At 40.1% G+C, this 18,187-nt stretch overlaps 1 protein-coding gene across 1 annotated transcript; it reads left to right on the top strand.

Moving 5' to 3' along the window:
• The first annotated feature begins 584 nt into the window (after positions 1-584).
• On the top strand, positions 585-16,075 carry THBS1 (thrombospondin 1). Its single transcript, XM_063948192.1, has 22 exons — positions 585-686; positions 1,989-2,076; positions 2,471-3,048; positions 3,499-3,574; positions 3,742-3,929; positions 4,014-4,142; positions 5,513-5,606; positions 6,527-6,700; positions 7,393-7,569; positions 7,880-8,053; positions 8,153-8,280; positions 8,418-8,570; positions 8,935-9,153; positions 9,267-9,374; positions 9,870-10,029; positions 11,170-11,288; positions 12,098-12,332; positions 12,505-12,732; positions 12,843-13,114; positions 13,250-13,347; positions 13,602-13,741; positions 14,450-16,075. Exons 2-22 carry the CDS (start codon positions 2,010-2,012, stop codon positions 14,455-14,457), a joined length of 3,525 nt encoding a protein of 1,174 aa, XP_063804262.1. The 5' UTR covers positions 585-686; positions 1,989-2,009; the 3' UTR covers positions 14,458-16,075.
• The last annotated feature ends 2,112 nt before the right edge of the window (positions 16,076-18,187 follow it).

Below are 18,187 nucleotides of genomic sequence, written 5' to 3'. Positions count from 1 at the left end.
TAGAGTGAGAGTTTCGGAAAGTGAGAGATTTGGTAAGGTTTTTCAGTTTTTTTTAAAAGTGGCAATCATTTATACTGCAAAAGCAGTTGCTCTTGCTGTGTAAACGATTGCCGCTTTAAAAACAAACAAACAGCAAAACCTTACCAAATCTCTCACTTTTTGAAACTCTCACTCTATTACAATTGGCCCATTCTCTGTAAAACAAAGTAATATGTGTGCGCTGTATAAATGACTGCTCAAGAAGGTATAATGTTTAAATCTTTTAATATTTTAATGAGTAACAGAAAAACTAAGAAGATATTTCTGCTCAGTAAGTGAGAAAGTGAATGTTTCCTGCTGCCTTTATTGGTTATCCCTGTGTTATACAAAAAAAAAATGTAGCTGTGTCATTTAGACATTCCTCAGCATGCATCACAGCCAGTGTGTATGGGATAGTTGTGTCTCTCCCTCATGTTGTGAGGTAATAGAATAAACAGGAGCCAGTTTCCTGCCCGTCTGGCTCTGATTGGCCAGTGGGGAGCCCAGGAATGTCAGGGCTGCTTTATATGGAGTGCTCTGCAGCTCAGAGAGATCAGAACGCATGCAGAGCGCACACAGAGGAGTGTAGAGCGCACAACAGCAGACTGAGGAGACCTGCTACCACAGACGCCAACCAGGGATTCTACCTGTATTTGTAGCTGGAGAATGTAAGGGGAAATATAGTCCTTTATTGCTATTCTTGAACCTCAGCTTTATGTCCAGTATTGGAGAAACAAATAGGGCTAATTCTGATTTGGGAGTAAAGCAAAAAAGCAGGTAATATTGCAGCTAGAACAAACCATGTTGCAATGAAAGGGATGTAAATACATTTATTATTTTTGCATGCAGGATAAATACTGGCTGCTTTTGCATGTAGCCCACAAATGCTGGACAGCTTTATTTTTACAATGCAGTGTAGATTGGAGTTTGGACATGTGTCTCCCAAATCTAAATCTCTCTGCACATTTTACATCTGCTCCACCTGCCCTGCAACAGAGCGTGGTGCTAACTTACCTGCTCTCTTTTCTTTGCTTCCAATTCAGAATCAGCCCCATAACTGGTGAATTATCAGCCAGCACTAGCCAGCACTGGTTAAACACTTCCAGTCATTCCATTTGGATGGTTCCAAGGTTTTTGAACTGACAGGGTTTTATTGTATACAGTAGGTGCATTGCTATGGAGTTTCATTTATTGGTGTTATTTTGATTTTTATGTATTTTTTTTTTGGTTTTTGTTTAAACCTGTTACACAGTAGTGAGCAACATAGTACAGAGATTTGCAGAATTTGCAGCAATTGTGTGTTTGTGGGGATTTCAACAGGTTCATATTTACTCATACAGCAGAGTGCAAAGAATCTGTAAGACCTGACTGTATTGTGCGTGATCATTAAGATGTAGTCTGAGGATAGTGAAACATTTTTCATGTGATATGTTAGCACTCAAGGGTTAAGATCGATTATTCTATTTCATTTTTCAAACGGGATCATTATGTGATAATGATAAGTCAACAGTAAGACCAAAAGTCCCTGAAGGGACTAAGCACAACTACCTGCTACTTGGGAATAATTATCTTTACTGTATCTATAGCTTCAGGGTAAAATAATTAAACCGACTTTTATATAATATGCTTTTGTATTGTTAGTTAGCTGTTGATGGCTGATTGTGCGTGCTTTACCATCTGCTTTTACTCCACGTTCTACTTTATCTTACAAAGAAGTGTATTTACTTTCCATGTCACTGATCTTTTTCTAATTGCATTGTGATTATTCAGTTACAGTCCCATGAACATTTTGTGTTAGACTTTGCCCGGTATTAGTGCACATTGAATGCCCGCTGTGATGTGAAACAGTTTTGCAGGACGATAAAACGTCATTGTTACAAGGTTTTATTTAACTTTGGCATGTATGACAGAGAATTCCAGCATGCTCTATCTATATTTCTCGCTAAGGTGTACGTTTCTGTTTGTTTTAGAAATCACTTCTGGTCTTCAGAATGGGGTTAATGAAGGGTATTTTCCTACTATTAATGCTTGCTGTTCCAGACACAAGACAAGCAACAGGTAAGAAATACATGTGTGTTTGTAAAGTAATTACATAGTATGCAAGAGAGATCCCATTCATGATAGATATGTAATGTGCCCCAGTGACGTTAATGATTGTAGCGACCTGCCAGATGTTCTATAAATTTCACGGTAATATAGATATATTTGGTATTTGGGATAAAGCTTGTATTTAGCCATACCAAGTGGGTAGAATGTGAACTTGAAGCTGTTATTAAGCTACAGCTCTCAGCATTTTCTATCAAGTACCGGTAATGACTGACATAAACCTAAAACCTGAAAACTTTGCCATTTATTTTGAATAGCATTTGGCAATACTTTTACAGGGCTCTGAAACCTATTGAAAGTTCCCTCTCTAGAAGTTTAACATTCTTCTTTTTCTTTACTGCAACAGAGAATGGAGCAGATGACAACAGTGTGTTTGACCTATTTGAGCTAACCGGACTCACCCGAAAGCCTGGCAGCCGCAAACCTCAAGGAGTCCATCTAGTGAAGGGTCCTGATCCATCAAGCCCAGCCTATAGAATTGAAAAGCCCAATCTTATTCCTCCGGTTCCTGAAGATAAATTTCAAGACTTGCTAGATGCTGTTCGAGTGGAACGGGGTTTTATCTTGTTGGCCACTTTACGTCAAGTGAAGAAGACAAGAGGAGCACTTTTGTCTATTGAAAGGAAAGATGGCAAAGGCCATATCTTTAGTCTAACTTCCAATGGTGAAGCTGGAACTTTAGACTTGAGTGTGAGTGGTGAAGATAAGCAGCAGGTAGTGTCTGTGGAAGAAGCTAAGCTGGCCACCGGCCACTGGAAGAACATTACCCTATTCATACAGGAAGATCGAGCTCAGCTTTATGTGGGATGTGACAAGATGGAAAACGCTGAGTTGGATGTGCCCATTCATCTTGTTCTCAATGGTGACTTGGCAAGCATCGCTCAACTGAGAGTAGCAAAAGGAGGAGTAAAAGACAACTTCCAGGTAAAACATAACGAGAAACATTACATAAAAAACAAACCACAGGAATAAATATACAAAGCAAATATCATAGGTACCAAACTTATATTTCTACTGTTGATTAAAATCCATAAAATAAATGAAGTACAGATGGGTCCACGGTTATCTTGACTAGTTTTCTGCACCTAGGCACAACATGAATTATTAGTTTAAACCCTTCATCTACTGTTCTCAACTGCAATACAATACAGAGAACAATACAGCAGGGGATTAAGTCATTACAGCAGGGGATTAAGTCCGATTGGCCAGTCTCAGTAAATCCAATTAAAGGTCAAGATAAATGTGGACCCATCTGTATATGACATTTTGGGGGCAGTTCGCACCTTCTTCCAGAGTACAGTAGTTCTTATTGCATTATAAGCTAATTAATGGCAATCAGCTACTGCAATCTAAATGATGGTTCTGTCTTAACAGGGTGTGCTTCAGAACCTGCGCTTTGTGTTTGGCACCAGCATTGATGTGATTCTGAGAAACAAAGGCTGCTCCAGCTGTAAGTACAGTCAACCCATGATTATGTGCAGCATATAACAAAATATCACTACTAGTGATATATCATGCATTGAAGGGTTCTCCAACCTTATAATACAGTACAGTATTGCACATCACATTCCAACTTGCAAGAAATGATTAAACTCTCTCTTTTTTGTATTGATCCAGCAAATTATGATTTGGACAATTCAGTAAATGACTCGCGCCCAGCAATCCGTACCAATTACATTGGACACAAGACAAAGGACCTCAATGATGTGTGTGGCATTTCCTGCGATGATCTGAACAATATGTTTTTGGAGTTGAAAGGTCTAAAGAGAGTGATTGCAAGCCTTCAGGACAAAATACAGAAAGTGGTAAGTACAATTTAGAGATCCTTGTTTTGTAAAAAAAATACTATTGGAGAGATGATATTTAGTTATTTCTTTTTGTTCTTGTAGACAGAGGACAATATGCTTCTGGCTAATGAAGTGAAGGTGAGACCAGTTGATGGTTGTATACACAGTGGAGTTAAATACAACAATTTGGATGAATGGACCATTGACAGCTGTACTGAGTGTACATGCCAGGTAATTTCCCCCTTGCAATATTTGTGTTTGCCTATCGTTATCATTACTGTCAAATCAGTTATTTTAATCTTATATTTCTATTTTTCTGAATAATAACTTGATAATTTAGATAGAAACAGCATATTAAGACATAAGCTAATATCTAGCTATCCACCTAGGGGGAGATTTATCAAATCTTGGACAGAAATAAAAGAGAGATAAAGTACCAACCAATACGCTTCTAACTGTCATTTTACAGGCCGTCCTAGAGATATTACAGGTCAGATCTGATTGATTGCTTATGAGCAATATCTGCACTTTAGCTCTCTCTCAGATTTGCTAACTCTCCCCCATAATCTTTGGCTATAGTAAACATTGATTGTAGGACTCTCCCTTGCTTTAGAAAACTGTTATTCAAAATCACTGAACTGGCCATTACTTTGTAGATATATAGATAGCTATAAAATGTGTCCCATTTAAGTCACTTAGGTGTCTATGCATTAAGCCTTGAAGAGAGATAAAGTGGACGGCGATAAAGTACCAACTAATCAGCTCCTAACTGTAAGTTTTCAAACACAGCCTGTGACATGGCAGTTAGAAGCTGACTGGCTGGTACTTTATCTCCGCCCACTTATCTCTCTTCAAGGCTTAGTAAATAGACCTAAAAGTTCCTGCCAATCAGCTCCTAGCTGCCATGTTACAGGCTGTGTTTGAAAAATGAGAGTTAGGAGCTGGTTGGCTGATACTTTATCTCTGTCCTCTTTATCCCTTTCCAAAGCTTAGTACATAGACCCCTTAATAATATACTCTCCTCAAAATCCCCAACCTTACCTACAGTAGCCTAAAGGTGGGTACACACTAATAGATATATCTGCAGATCAATTGATCTGCAGATATATCTATGGACTGATCGGGCAGTGTGTTGAGCATACACACTGCCCGATCCGTCGGGGACTGACGTCATGAACTGGGCGGGCGTGTACACACGCCCGCCCAGTTCAGCTGTCAATCACCGCCGGCCGCCGCAGCATGTGTACGGGTGGTCGGCCGACCGCCCCGTAGACACACAGCGACGCGCCAATATATCGGTAGATATATTGGCCGTCGGCTGTGCTGCGCGGCCGACGCAATACGTCTGTGGACGACAGAGTTCACAGACGTATCGGCCGTACACACTGGCCGACGGACCCGCGATATATCGGCCGTTCAAGAGAACGGCCGATATATTGACCAGTGTGTACGGGCCTTAACTTAAGCATCACTGTATTTTGGAATGTTAGTACTAACATACAGTCCATTGAGATGTCTTATCTCTGAGGGATAAACTTTTTTCAATGCTATATTGCATAGTACAGATGTTCACCTGACTCCATTTTGGTTTCTTTGTTCAGAATTCAGCCATTTTCTGCCGCAAAGTATCATGCCCTCTGATGCCCTGCACCAATGCCACTATTCCAGATGGGGAGTGCTGTCCCAGATGTTGGCGTAAGTAGTTGACTAAACAGCCAAGTTGTGATAACAAATGTGATTTTGTAGAGCAACATTAAAGAGTAATTGTTTTAATAAGAACACAATAGACTCCTCAGAATGAAAGTGGACTTAGAAAGAATGGGAGAGATTTACCAAACCATGTAGAGAGAGAAAGTGGAGAGAGATTTAGTGCCAACTAATCTACTTCCAACTGTCATTTTTCTAAAATGGCATTTTTAGACATCAATTGATTGGTACTTTATCTCTCTCCACTTTATGTCTATCCAAGGTTTGGATGTACTTTAACCATTAGACCAGACAGCAAAATTAAATCTTTTTCATCCCATATCCCCTCTGATGTTTTAAGCATTTTTATTTAACGTTCAGAAGGTGTATCTGCAGCCTCAGGCCGAACATTTCATTTTCAAAAGGCATAACGACAAATATGCAGATATTAATCTTGTAAATGCTGAACAAGTTGATTCAGGACAAAGATAAAATAGTTTTTATGAAAGTAGTACAGCTGCAAGTGCTGAGCACTGACTGTCGGACCTGCTCAGTCCTGTGAGCTTCATACCTCTATCTCCTTGGCATGTATGGAACTCCCAGTCAGGAGATCCCCAGCTTGTACAGCTAAAATACTTGTATCTACCAAACATTTTTCCAATTATAATAACTGGTGCGTCTGTTTCCTTATCCTCTGAAGCAGACATGTCTGTATGTAATAAATCTGAGCTTGTAAATTGAACTAAGTCCCATGTCATATCTCCGTTACCGTGGATAATTTTCAAATGAGATTTATGACAGTTGATGTCCAACTTTACTACAGGACAAATCGGTTTCTATTTAGAGGAAAGAATTTGACGCTGAGCAGTTGGAATTTTCAAAAAGCGAGATAACCGTGTCGTAATACAGTCTCTCCTTTCTCTTTTTAGCAAGTGACTCTCCTGACGATGGCTGGTCTCCTTGGTCTGAGTGGACGCCATGCTCGGTGACGTGCGGTCACGGAGTACAGCAGAGAGGTCGATCATGTGACAGCCTTAATAACCGATGTGAAGGGTCCTCGGTCCAAACCAGGTCATGTCACATCCAAGAATGTGACAAGAGATGTGAGTAAAGTAACATTTATTATTTACAAACATTAATGTTAAAACGTTATAATGTATTGATAATGGGTGTAGTATGAGTGACCGGCGGCCGGGTTCCCGGAGGGCCAGCATACCGACGCTGGGATCCCGACCGCCGGCATACCGACAGCAGGGCGAGCGCTAATGAGCCCCTTGCGGGCTCGGTGGCGCACTACGTGCGCCACGCTATTTTTCTCCCTCCTAGGGGGTGCGTGGACCCCAAGAGGGAGAATATGTGTCAGCACACCGGCGGTCGGTATCCTGGCGCCGGTGGCATACTGAAGACCACCCTTGATAATAAAGGCATAAGTTATTGAGATATCTGTTTATGTTCTTTACATTCTTATTATGGTAGATGGCTTTAGTTTACAGTAGTGTTATGTCTTGTGCTTTATGCCAAGGCTTACAATCCAATATGCACATTTCAGTTGCTTTTCAAGTGAAGTTCAAAGAACTCATGTAAGCTTCTTAGGGCCCTTGCATTCTGCTAATCTCAAGAGCTACTTTTAACGCTGTATGTTTGGGGTCACTACAGCTCTACAAAAAACACTTAAAGTTGGTTTTACAAGGATGACCAATTCTTTTATGAACCGCCAATTAAAGGGATAACCTCCGCTAATGTATTGCTGAGAAACAATAGTAATAACATGTATACCATATCTTGTTTTTTCTAGTTAAGCAAGATGGTGGGTGGAGCCACTGGTCTCCTTGGTCATCATGCTCCGTCACATGTGGAAGTGGTCAGATCACTAGAATCCGTCTCTGCAACTCACCTGTGCCTCAGCTGAATGGCAAACCATGTGTGGGAGAAGGAAGGGAAAACAAGCCATGCCAGAAAGATCACTGCCCAAGTGAGTGTCACTTATTGCTGGTCGCTCCTTCTTTACGGTTCTTTAGTTGTATCATTCTATAGCCTGACTCAAAGGGCAAATGACGCACACTGGAGACCAACAAAGAATTATGTATTATGTCAACTTTCCAGTGTTTGAGTGAGTTCTTCTAAAGGTCACTTCCAGAAAAGTCTGTGTGCTGATAGATTCTGCTTTGTTTCTACCAGGAATTCTCAGTTCTGTCTCATACTCTGCTGTTTAGAAATAACTTACTGTATGTAGACAATAAGAATGAAGAGTTAACGCCATTCTGATTCTTTTTTTTTTCCAGTTAACGGTCAGTGGGGTCCATGGTCACTCTGGGATACATGCTCTATAACCTGTGGAGGTGGTGTTCAGAAACGTGAGCGCCTCTGTAATAACCCCAAGCCCCAGTACGGTGGAAAAGACTGTCTAGGAGATCATGCTGACAATCGGATCTGTAACAAGCAAGACTGTCCAATCGGTAAGCCAGTAGCTCACATGAAATATACACATACACACACACAGTAATGTTAGTCCAGATTCCACAGAAGCTTAATATGTACATCTTCTTCCATTGTAGATGGATGTCTATCTAATCCATGCTTTGCTGGAGTCAAATGCACCAGCTTTGATGATGGCTCTTGGAAATGTGGTGCATGCCCTACAGGTTATACGGGAAATGGCACAGCATGCACTGATATAGACGAGGTGAGTTTTCCATTGATAAACCCTTCACGCTAATGATGCCATTTAACTGCTAAGTGAAAATACCTGCTATAGAATATTTCTGTGTCTGATGAAATAATGGTTATGTTTGTTAATGTCCTAACTATTTTTTGTTATAGTGCAAAGAGGTCCCTGATGCCTGCTTTAACCTTAATGGAGTGCATAGATGTGAGAATACAGAGCCAGGTTACAACTGTCTCCCTTGTCCACCACGATACACTGGCACACAGCCATTTGGCAAGAGCGTTGAAGAAGCTACAGCAAACAAACAGGTATGATTGTCCAACCATCAATTATGGATGACTTAACATTTACAAAAATATTTGCATAATTTTGCACATTTCACTGCCAGAGTTTGGCCTTCTGTTTTCCTCGTGCTACCTTCACCAATCACACCAGACAGCAGAACAAATTGTCACCTGTCAGTGCCTCCACTCTATTCTGTTACTTACTACAATATTTCATCTCAACTTTGCTCATCTGTAATATATCCATGTAGTGTTGGAAACCTATGGATGCCTGTCACAATATATCTTATTCTCTTGTACACTGTAGAAAATGCATTTAAAGTGTGACAAGTTTAGCACATGTTTTGCTCAATACCCTAATCTTGATCACTCTATTCTGGAATACCAGGTCTGCAAGCCAAGGAACCCTTGCACAGATGGAACACACGACTGTAACAAGAATGCAAGATGTATCTACCTTGGACATTATGCTGATCCTATGTTCCGCTGCGAGTGCAGACCAGGGTACGCTGGCAATGGCATCATCTGTGGAGAAGACACAGATCTGGATGGATGGCCAAATGAGAACCTCACATGTGTTGCAAACGCCACCTATTACTGTAAAAAAGTAAGCGAGCGTAACCTTGCTATCAATCATAAGCAAATGGTGCAAAAAGAGCATCACAACACAGTTAGAAATACTGTATATCCACATATTCATGACCCTATTCTTTATTTTAGGACAACTGCCCCAACCTCCCTAACTCAGGCCAAGAAGATTATGATAAGGACGGAATTGGAGATGCTTGCGATAGCGACGATGATAATGATGGAATCCCAGATGATAGGGTAAGAAAACAACAAAGAAGAATATATTCATGTTTTTTTTGGATCCACAGAAATTTAGTTTCTTTTCTTCTCATTGAGTTAAACAAAATAGTAGAAAAGTAAACACTTACTGGGGGATGGATGGACGTTGAAGCAGAAAATATCATCTGGTTGTGAAATTTGTCTAGTAAATTAGGAAATCTTTTGGCTAGGATTATACTATGAAGTGTTTTGCTAAGACTGAACTTTGAAAGTGAAGTTGACCTCAAGTTTCCTGCAAACAGCAGGATAACAAAGTTTGAAACATGCAGATGTTAACATACTCAAATGCCATAAGTAGATTTTGGCATGTAGGTGCCACTTTTCAGGTGGACGTACTAAACTTCAGAGGCATTAGATTGTGCTAAAAATACCACATCCATGTAGTTAGACATGCAAGCTGTTGTGTCTGTGGAATTAGAAACCTTTTTACTGCTTGGAGACAGTAAATCCTTAGACTATTCTTTCATCCTGCAGGACAACTGTCAATTCATATACAACCCTGCTCAGTATGACTATGACCGAGATGATGTGGGCGATCGTTGTGACAACTGCCCTTACAACCACAACCCAGACCAAGCCGACACAGATGCCAATGGCGAAGGAGATGCTTGTGCTGTGGATATTGATGGAGACGGTTCGTGCCCTTTTACTATTAGATTGAACATAGTTCTTTATTGAGTCTAAGTTTATTACTAAGTACTGTACAGCCTTTTCCTGTATGATATAACACTTGTTCACCATTAAAGGCTTAACACCCTGCCCAGAAACATTTATATATTTTTTTAAATATATATATATATATATATATATATATATTATGCTGGCTGTGTGAAGTAATCAGCCTATAGCTTCTTCAGCATATAGCTGAGCCACTGCGTAAATGGCATCACATGGCACTTAAGGGGTGATTCTGAGTTGTTCGCTCGCTAGCTGCTTTTAGCAGCATTGCACACGCTAGGCCGCCGCCCTCTGGGAGTGTATCTTTGCTTAGCAGAATTGCGAACGAAAGATTAACAGAATTGCGAATAGAAAATTCTTAGCAGTTTCTGAGTAGCTCGAGACTTACTCCTACACTGCATCAGCTCAGCCCGTTTCGTTCCTGGTTTGACGTCACAAACGCGCCCTGCGTTCGGATAGCCACTCCCCTGTTTCTCCAGACACTCCCACGTTTTATCCTATCACGCCTGCGTTTTTCCGCACACTCCCAGGAAACGGTCAGTTTCCGCCCAGAAACACCCACTTCCTGTCAATCACACTCCGATCACTTCAACAATGGAAATTCTTCGTTCTGCCGTGAGTAAATCTACTAAGTTTTGAGCTAAAATACTTAGTGCATGCGCACTGCGTACCATGCGCATTTTCGCATTAATCGCTCCGTTGCAAAAATCGGCAACGAGCGAACAACTCGGAATGACCCCCTTAATGGAAATTCATCCCGCTTAGCTTATCATTTCATATAACTACAGGGTCTGGTGCATTAAATAATCAGGCAACAAATGGTAAAACCACATTTCTAACAATCCTTACCAAGTGAAAGATATTTGAATGCAACAGAAATCTGGGCAGACTTATTGCAAAATACCTACTTATTTTATTTTATATAAATTAGTAGAATACAATTAGGTTCCAGACCAGTTCCTTCTGGTGTGATGTCACCAGTATACTAAATGTGCTGCAATTTTAATGATAGAGTTGATGCCCATGTTATTTGCTATTTTGTCATGAATTGTTACCTACAGTCCAATAACATAATACATAAATTACAATTTTACAGGGATCCTCAATGAGAAAGACAACTGCGCTTACGTATACAATGTAGACCAGAGGGATACAGATAAAGATGGCGTTGGAGACCAATGTGATAATTGTCCCATGGAACACAACCCAGATCAGGTAAAGATTGGGAATTTTTCATATCCATTATTGCAGTATTAATGTACCGTAACAGGTGCTAAAAGACAATGCCTCGGAGCTAAACAATTATCTGGTATTTACTTTGCACAATGTCTCCACCTCACTTTGATGTCTGCCATGACGTCTTTCATGCCTTTTTGATGGTTACGGATTTAGCAGGTTGACCTCTTAAGTCTTCCACCCTTAAGATGTTGCCAGAAGGCTCCACAGTCCCATGCATTAGTACACAGCTGATCATGAGGATTGGTAATTTAGATCACCCTCTCCGTGCCATTCTGCACATCATGGATTAGCTACTTTTGTAAACCCCTTCCTCTTTAATCTTACTTTATTGTTCTGTTTTAAGCTGAACACGCGTATACATTCCAGAGCATTGCACAGTTCAGTCTTTTCTGCTTTCAACAGATGATTTCCCACAAAACAAGAAACACATAATCTCTTCAGGAACTGTGTTTTATGTACAACAAAAGATTTAGTCACTCCCCTCTCAAGAACCCAAGGGATTTCTATTACTAATACGTTCCTTGGCAGAGTACCACTTTACAGGGTTACCATGGCTTGCCATCAAGAAGCTGCACCACGAGTTCCCTTAATGCCCTTCCTCTTTCTTTCTCTTAAGCCTAATAAACCAATGTAGCCAAGATCCACTTGAACACATAAGAGATAGCATAACACATGTCAGTGATACATTATGTTGCCCGAGTAGATGTTTGTGGGAAGAGACCGGAATCATTTGGCTTCCGCACAACGCAGATGCTTATATTTTCCAATTCCTCATTCTTCTCCAGACTGACTCTGACTCAGATCTTATTGGAGATAAGTGCGACAGCAATGAAGACATAGATGAAGATGGCCATCAGAATAACCTGGACAATTGCCCATACATTCCAAATGCCAACCAAGCGGATCACGATAAGGATGGAAAGGGTGATGTTTGTGATCATGATGATGATAATGATGGCATTCCAGATGAAAAAGATAACTGCAGGCTGGTGCCTAATCGTGATCAGACTGATTCTAATGGTAAGTGAGGAGTTGCTGGTTTTTGTTAGAAAGTGATACGTCACAAATCCCTTTGATAATGTACATGAGAGGTCAGAACAGAGCTGATTTTACATTATGTTCTCTAAACACTACAATGTTCAAATACTGCATGGCAGTAAATGGGACTCAAGAAAAACTCTCTATTTTCCAGGTGATGGACGTGGTGACGCCTGTCAATATGACTTTGACAATGACAGTATTCCAGACTCTGAAGATGTGTGTCCAGAGAATGTTGACATCAGTACAACTGATTTCCGTAAATTCCAAATGGTACCTTTGGATCCTAAAGGAACTTCACAGATTGATCCCAACTGGGTGGTTAGACATCAGGGCAAAGAATTGGTACAGACTGTTAATTGTGATCCCGGCATTGCAGTTGGTAAGTACCACTGAAGGTTCAACATTGTATTTTATTTTCCTTCTTGCATATACTGTAGATGGTGATTTTGACCAGAAAGGGTCTGACCATGCTGTTTCTTTCCTTGAAAGGTTTTGATGAGTTTAGTGCAGTCGACTTTGGTGGCACCTTCTTTATCAACACAGAGAGAGACGATGACTATGCTGGATTTGTGTTTGGCTACCAATCAAGCAGCAGATTTTATGTGGTTATGTGGAAACAAATTACCCAGACCTATTGGGACACAACACCTACTAAAGCGCAAGGTTACTCAGGTCTCTCCATTAAAGTTGTGAACTCAACGTCTGGACCAGGAGAACATTTGCGTAATGCTTTGTGGCACACCGGAAACACAGCAGGACAGGTAAATATCTCTCCAGCCATTTTTTCCAGAAATGTTTTACATGAGTTAAAACTTTCTCAAGGCCATAAGGAGCTGCATTATCACTCTTGCTCAGCCTTTAAATGGTTGTCTTTTTTTTTTTTTTTTTTTTTACAGGTCCGTACCTTATGGCATGACCCTCGCCAGACAGGATGGAAAGATTTCACAGCTTACAGATGGCACTTAACCCATAGACCAAAGACTGGCTTCATTCGGTAAGAATGGAAATACTTATGTATAGTAAAATTATTTGGAGCAAGTGAGGACAAAGGGTTCCTTACTTTGAGTGCTCAGTCAGTGATCTGCAACCTGTGGCTAGCTGTAGATCACTAATTTAGCAGTTGAATGACCCAGTTGCATTCCAAGTTCTTATTGTAGAACTGCAAGACCTATCATTTGCAAGATATAGGTTTATTTAGGGTTCCCCTGAATCAGTAGATTTAATACTATGTTTCTCAAATCCTTTTAGTGTTGTAATGCACGAAGGCAAGAAAATCATGGCTGACTCAGGACCAATTTACGACAAGACATATGCTGGAGGAAGATTAGGACTCTTTGTCTTTTCACAAGAGATGGTGTTTTTCTCAGATCTGAAATATGAGTGCAGAGGTGAGTGGCGGTATATTACACAAGCAACATACAGTATAGTGAAGTGATTGGCTTATTCTTAGCTTACACAATAAAAAAAAGCATATGGTGATGTTATAGTGGTAAAAGATAGACAGTTTTATACAGAATCAACTTACAACACAAACTCATATTTAAATGAGGCAGTTCGGACTATAGCTCCACCATCAATTTATAGCTTCTTCCGCCTATAGTTCCAACTGTGAATAATTACCTATAGCTCCCTTCTAGTATCATCATACATACTGGAGGTTTCACATCTACCCATAATTAGTTTAGGCAGAGTCAGTTGAATTGCCGTGGGCACCACCACCTCCTCGGGCACTCTAATGATGAGGTGTTCTGCCCCTAATCCTTCCCTCATGCACTTCTACCTAAGCCCCTCACCACACACACACTTCTTACTTTGGACAGGATGTACTAAGGCCAAAATGCTGCTAAAGTTCCAAAAATGCATGTCTATGATCACCAATGATCCAAATCCAGCCCTTAACATTGTTCCTAAGTACTGTGTAATACCTTATGTAATTCATATTTAGTAACAGTAGGAAGTTCCAAAAATGCAAGTCTATGATCACCAATGATCCAAATCCAGCCCTTAACCTCGTTCCTAAGTACTGTTTAATACCTTATGTAATTCATATGTAGTAACAGTAGGAGTAATGCCACTATATTTCTTGTTTTTTCCAGACCCATAGATTCTGAGCTTATACATTCAGTGAATGTAATGGAAACCTTATAGCACCTTCAGAATCGTTAGATTTGTTCCATCTTTTGGTGATTTCTTCCATCCCTTTTTTTTTTGTGTATTATTTTTTTATGGAACAAAAAGATCACTCCAAGAACTTGTAACTAAGGAAGAGACATTACCTTAATGGAGTGATTTACTCAGTGTGAAATCTTGGGGTTGATCACATCAATCAAGTTTTTATATTTTGGAAGGCACAAATCTACTACAATAAAATAGACTTTCTCCTAAAAGTGCCTCACGGAAGGATCATCTGTTGAAAGAAAAATGAATATTCAAGATGACCGGTAAAAAAAAGGTTCATAGTATATTAGAAGCAGAATACAAAGAAACTATCAGTACTAGTGCACAAGTTATTGATGTTTTACTGGAGTGGTGCCTTCACCACAAAAGAGGAGAGATGCAATAATATAAAAAGAATCTCCATGTATTGATATGTAGTGTACAATGTAGCGAAGGCTAGGTTAGAACTGAGGAGTGTGAGTGTATTTAGATGCGGACAACTTAACTATCTCAAGATATCACTGCCTGGTTGAGAGCGTCAGTATGTGTTTATATGTGTGTGGGTGTGTGTGTTTGTGTAGAAGAGTGTGCCAGTGGGTGTGTGCGTTTTATAAGACTATTAGGATAGATGCAACATGCACTTCTTCCAGTTTTTGGCAAAAAAAAAAAAATGTATTTGCACAACATAAAACAGATCTGTTGGTGCAACACAATTAGTAGCACTTATACAAGACAAATAGAATTGATTAAAAGAACAGGACAAATTCAGAGATACAGGGAGAAAGAAGCAGAACAGATTGTAACTTTATTTTGTTTTTACTTGAGATTGACAGAGAGAGGTAGAGTGGGCTCTTTCTCTGTTTGGTTACGGTTCAGACGCAACTCTATAAATGCCCTCTCTGCAGACAAGGCTGTATAACATGTTGATTTTGCTAAAGAACCAGAGGGAGAGCAAGGCAAGAGGGGAGGAGGGTTTAGGTACAGCACACTCTCTGTGCTGAACATTCAAATGCAAACCATATGTCTCCATACAGTCATATAACACCCTAATTACATTGTGGCAGGTAGACAGTCCACTGCAAAAAAAAAAAATGCAAAGATAATTAAACGTAAACCAGCAGACTTAAACCTTCATGTACAAATATTACCTCATTGTGTGACTGAGAAACAGAAAATGTCTTTGATACAAGAGGGAAGTAAAAAAAAAAAAATGGAGAGATATTTAACAAGCATTTAAAATCTACTGTAGTGTTAATCAGTTATGTACATAGTTACAATGACTTTGTATCCCCAGGAAAGTATTTTTTTTTTTTTTTTAATAAAGAGTATTGTAATATTTTTTTCTATATTTTAGCAATTCCATTGCTTTTTTTTTTTTTTTTTTTTGTACAAATGATTTTTTATTTGTATTGCTGTTTAGTGTTATGGGTATTTTTTGTAGATATGCTATTTAAATAATTTATGAGGATGTGCTTTCTGTAGTGTCCTTGCTCCTATTTGTATAAACTGTTTGCACTTGAAAAGAGCTTTGCAATATCTGCCCCCAATTTTTTTTTTTTTTTTTTTTAATATCAGTGTATACTTTTTTTTTTATAAAGAAAGAGAAAAACCTTGCCTTTTTTGTACACATTTTGAAATGTTAACTTGTTTTTGTAAATTGTACAGCGAACATTGTCGGAAAATATAAATAAATCCTAAAATATAGAAAGCTCTTGTAAGTGTATTTGTTCACCCCACCAACCACACACACACAGAAACGCTCACACACGGACACACACGTAAATAAGTTATATGACTCTTCTTTGTTCTTTAAAAGAGAATGTCACAGCTTTTACTGAGATTATGGGAGGGGGACTGGAGGATTAAATGTACTAAACACAAATTTTGATAGCTGCTACGATTTCAGAGGTTTTGCACGTTACTGTTTAATAGGCAATCTTCACTCATTTTACTGTGGTCCACTATGTGGTGCCGGGAAAAATAAGCGTAGATAGTAATTGTGGAGTACCAACGCCCAAGTGTTCTGGCGGCACTTGGCAGACATTACCGAAATGTAATATTCCCCTTTCCTATCCCAATGGTGTAGGTACTTCTGCCTTCTCTATTACTAGTAATAGAAGTAGTATCTAAGGAATTAAAGAAGCACTCAGTATTTTACTAAGGCGCATGCCACATGAAGACTCTGTTCTTGCGTGCATAATCCATACTTTATTTGTATGAGTACAGTGGGGCAGATGTATTAACCTGGAGAAGGCATAAGGAAGTGATAAACCAGTGATATGTGCAAGGTGATAAAACCCACCAGCCAATCAGTTCCTAACTGTCGATTTGCATATTGGAGCCGATTGGCTGGTGTGTTTATCACCTTACACATATCACTGGTTTATCACTTCCTTATGCCTTCTCCAGGTTAATACATCTGCCCCAATAACTGGGGAATTTGAGGAAGATGAGGTATACTTGCTAGATGCATTTTTTGGAATACATTCAAAAAGTTCACAATGACAATGTCACCACAATGTCCACAGTTGTGACGTCAATATTGTTAAAATGTCAGCAGGTAATGTGTCGACATTCTCAGAATGCAGACAGGTGAAACGTCAACATTGTCAGAATGTAGACATTAGGGCTATGCTGTGGATGGGAGGTTTAGGGTTAGACTGCAGGGGAAGGTTAGGGTTAAGCTGGGGGGGGGGGGGGCGTAGAGCTGGGGCAGAAATGCTCAGCTGAATGCCATAGGAGCAGAGGTCTGTGCTGGAAGTGGAGTCAAATGACTTCCCAGGAACCGCTGCAGCTATCATGAGCATGTAAATCTCCGCTTGGCCACCAGGGATGTTATGTTAACATTTTATGACAGGCTACATGATGAATGTCAACTTTATTACCATGTCAACATATCACATCCAACCCCATTTTTTTATAGTCTAAATCAGTGAGGCAACATGAAATACTTTGGGGGACACATTGGGTGGCCCTCTAAACCTTCAAGACATGACTCCACATCTCAGTATCAAGTTTAATATAGTTAATCAGTGAAAGAGATATTTACCTGTTATAACATATTAGCAGGTCCTTTAATACAAGAGATACAAAGGAAGGTTTGTATGCATTGGCGTTTCTATAATAGGTACAGTGTGTGCGGTGCACACGGGCCGCTGGGTCCAGGGGAGGCCCACACCACACACACTGCACCCATTATTTTAAAACTCACCTTTCCGGAGTCCAGCGTCGGGCGCTGCTCTTGCAGCAAAAATAGCAGCACAGTAGCCAAATCGGTCTCTGCAACATGGCGGCCACCATGTTTCCGGAGACCTGCGCGTGCGCAGTAGACTTTGGCATTATGCCAGAGTCTACTGCTGCCGGAGAGGAGGGGTCCGGCGACGGAGGCCGTACGCAGGTCCCCTCTTCTCTTAAAACGCCCCTGAGTCAAACACTGCAACATAATTAGGTATGCTGATTTAGTCGCAGATACACACAGAATATAGGCATGCCACGTATCATTTAAATCAGAATGAGCTGCTTGTGCCTCCTGAACGACGCATTTACTGGGGCAAAATGTGAGATCACAGTTTTTTGGGGGGGTTTAGGTTAGAAACAGCTTAAAAACTTTTTATATTTTGTAAATGTGCTGTAATTGTGTACTTGTAATTGAATTTCAATATTGTCAAATTCAGCTT

The sequence above is a fragment of the Pseudophryne corroboree genome, chromosome 12 (genome assembly GCF_028390025.1).
Source record: "Pseudophryne corroboree isolate aPseCor3 chromosome 12, aPseCor3.hap2, whole genome shotgun sequence".
In the NCBI taxonomy this organism is placed as follows: domain Eukaryota; kingdom Metazoa; phylum Chordata; class Amphibia; order Anura; family Myobatrachidae; genus Pseudophryne; species Pseudophryne corroboree.
This window is presented reverse-complemented; position numbering and strand designations above follow the sequence as displayed.

Bases quoted from the DNA above. Each gene is read 5' to 3' on its own strand.
- THBS1 (XM_063948192.1), top strand. From the start codon at position 2,010: ATGGGGTTAATGAAGGGTATTTTCCTACTATTAATGCTTGCTGTTCCA. The intron at 11,289-12,097 runs GTAAAGATTGGG...ATTCTTCTCCAG, and splicing joins TGGAACACAACCCAGATCAG to ACTGACTCTGACTCAGATCT. The intron at 12,733-12,842 runs GTAAGTACCACT...TTTCCTTGAAAG, and splicing joins TGATCCCGGCATTGCAGTTG to GTTTTGATGAGTTTAGTGCA.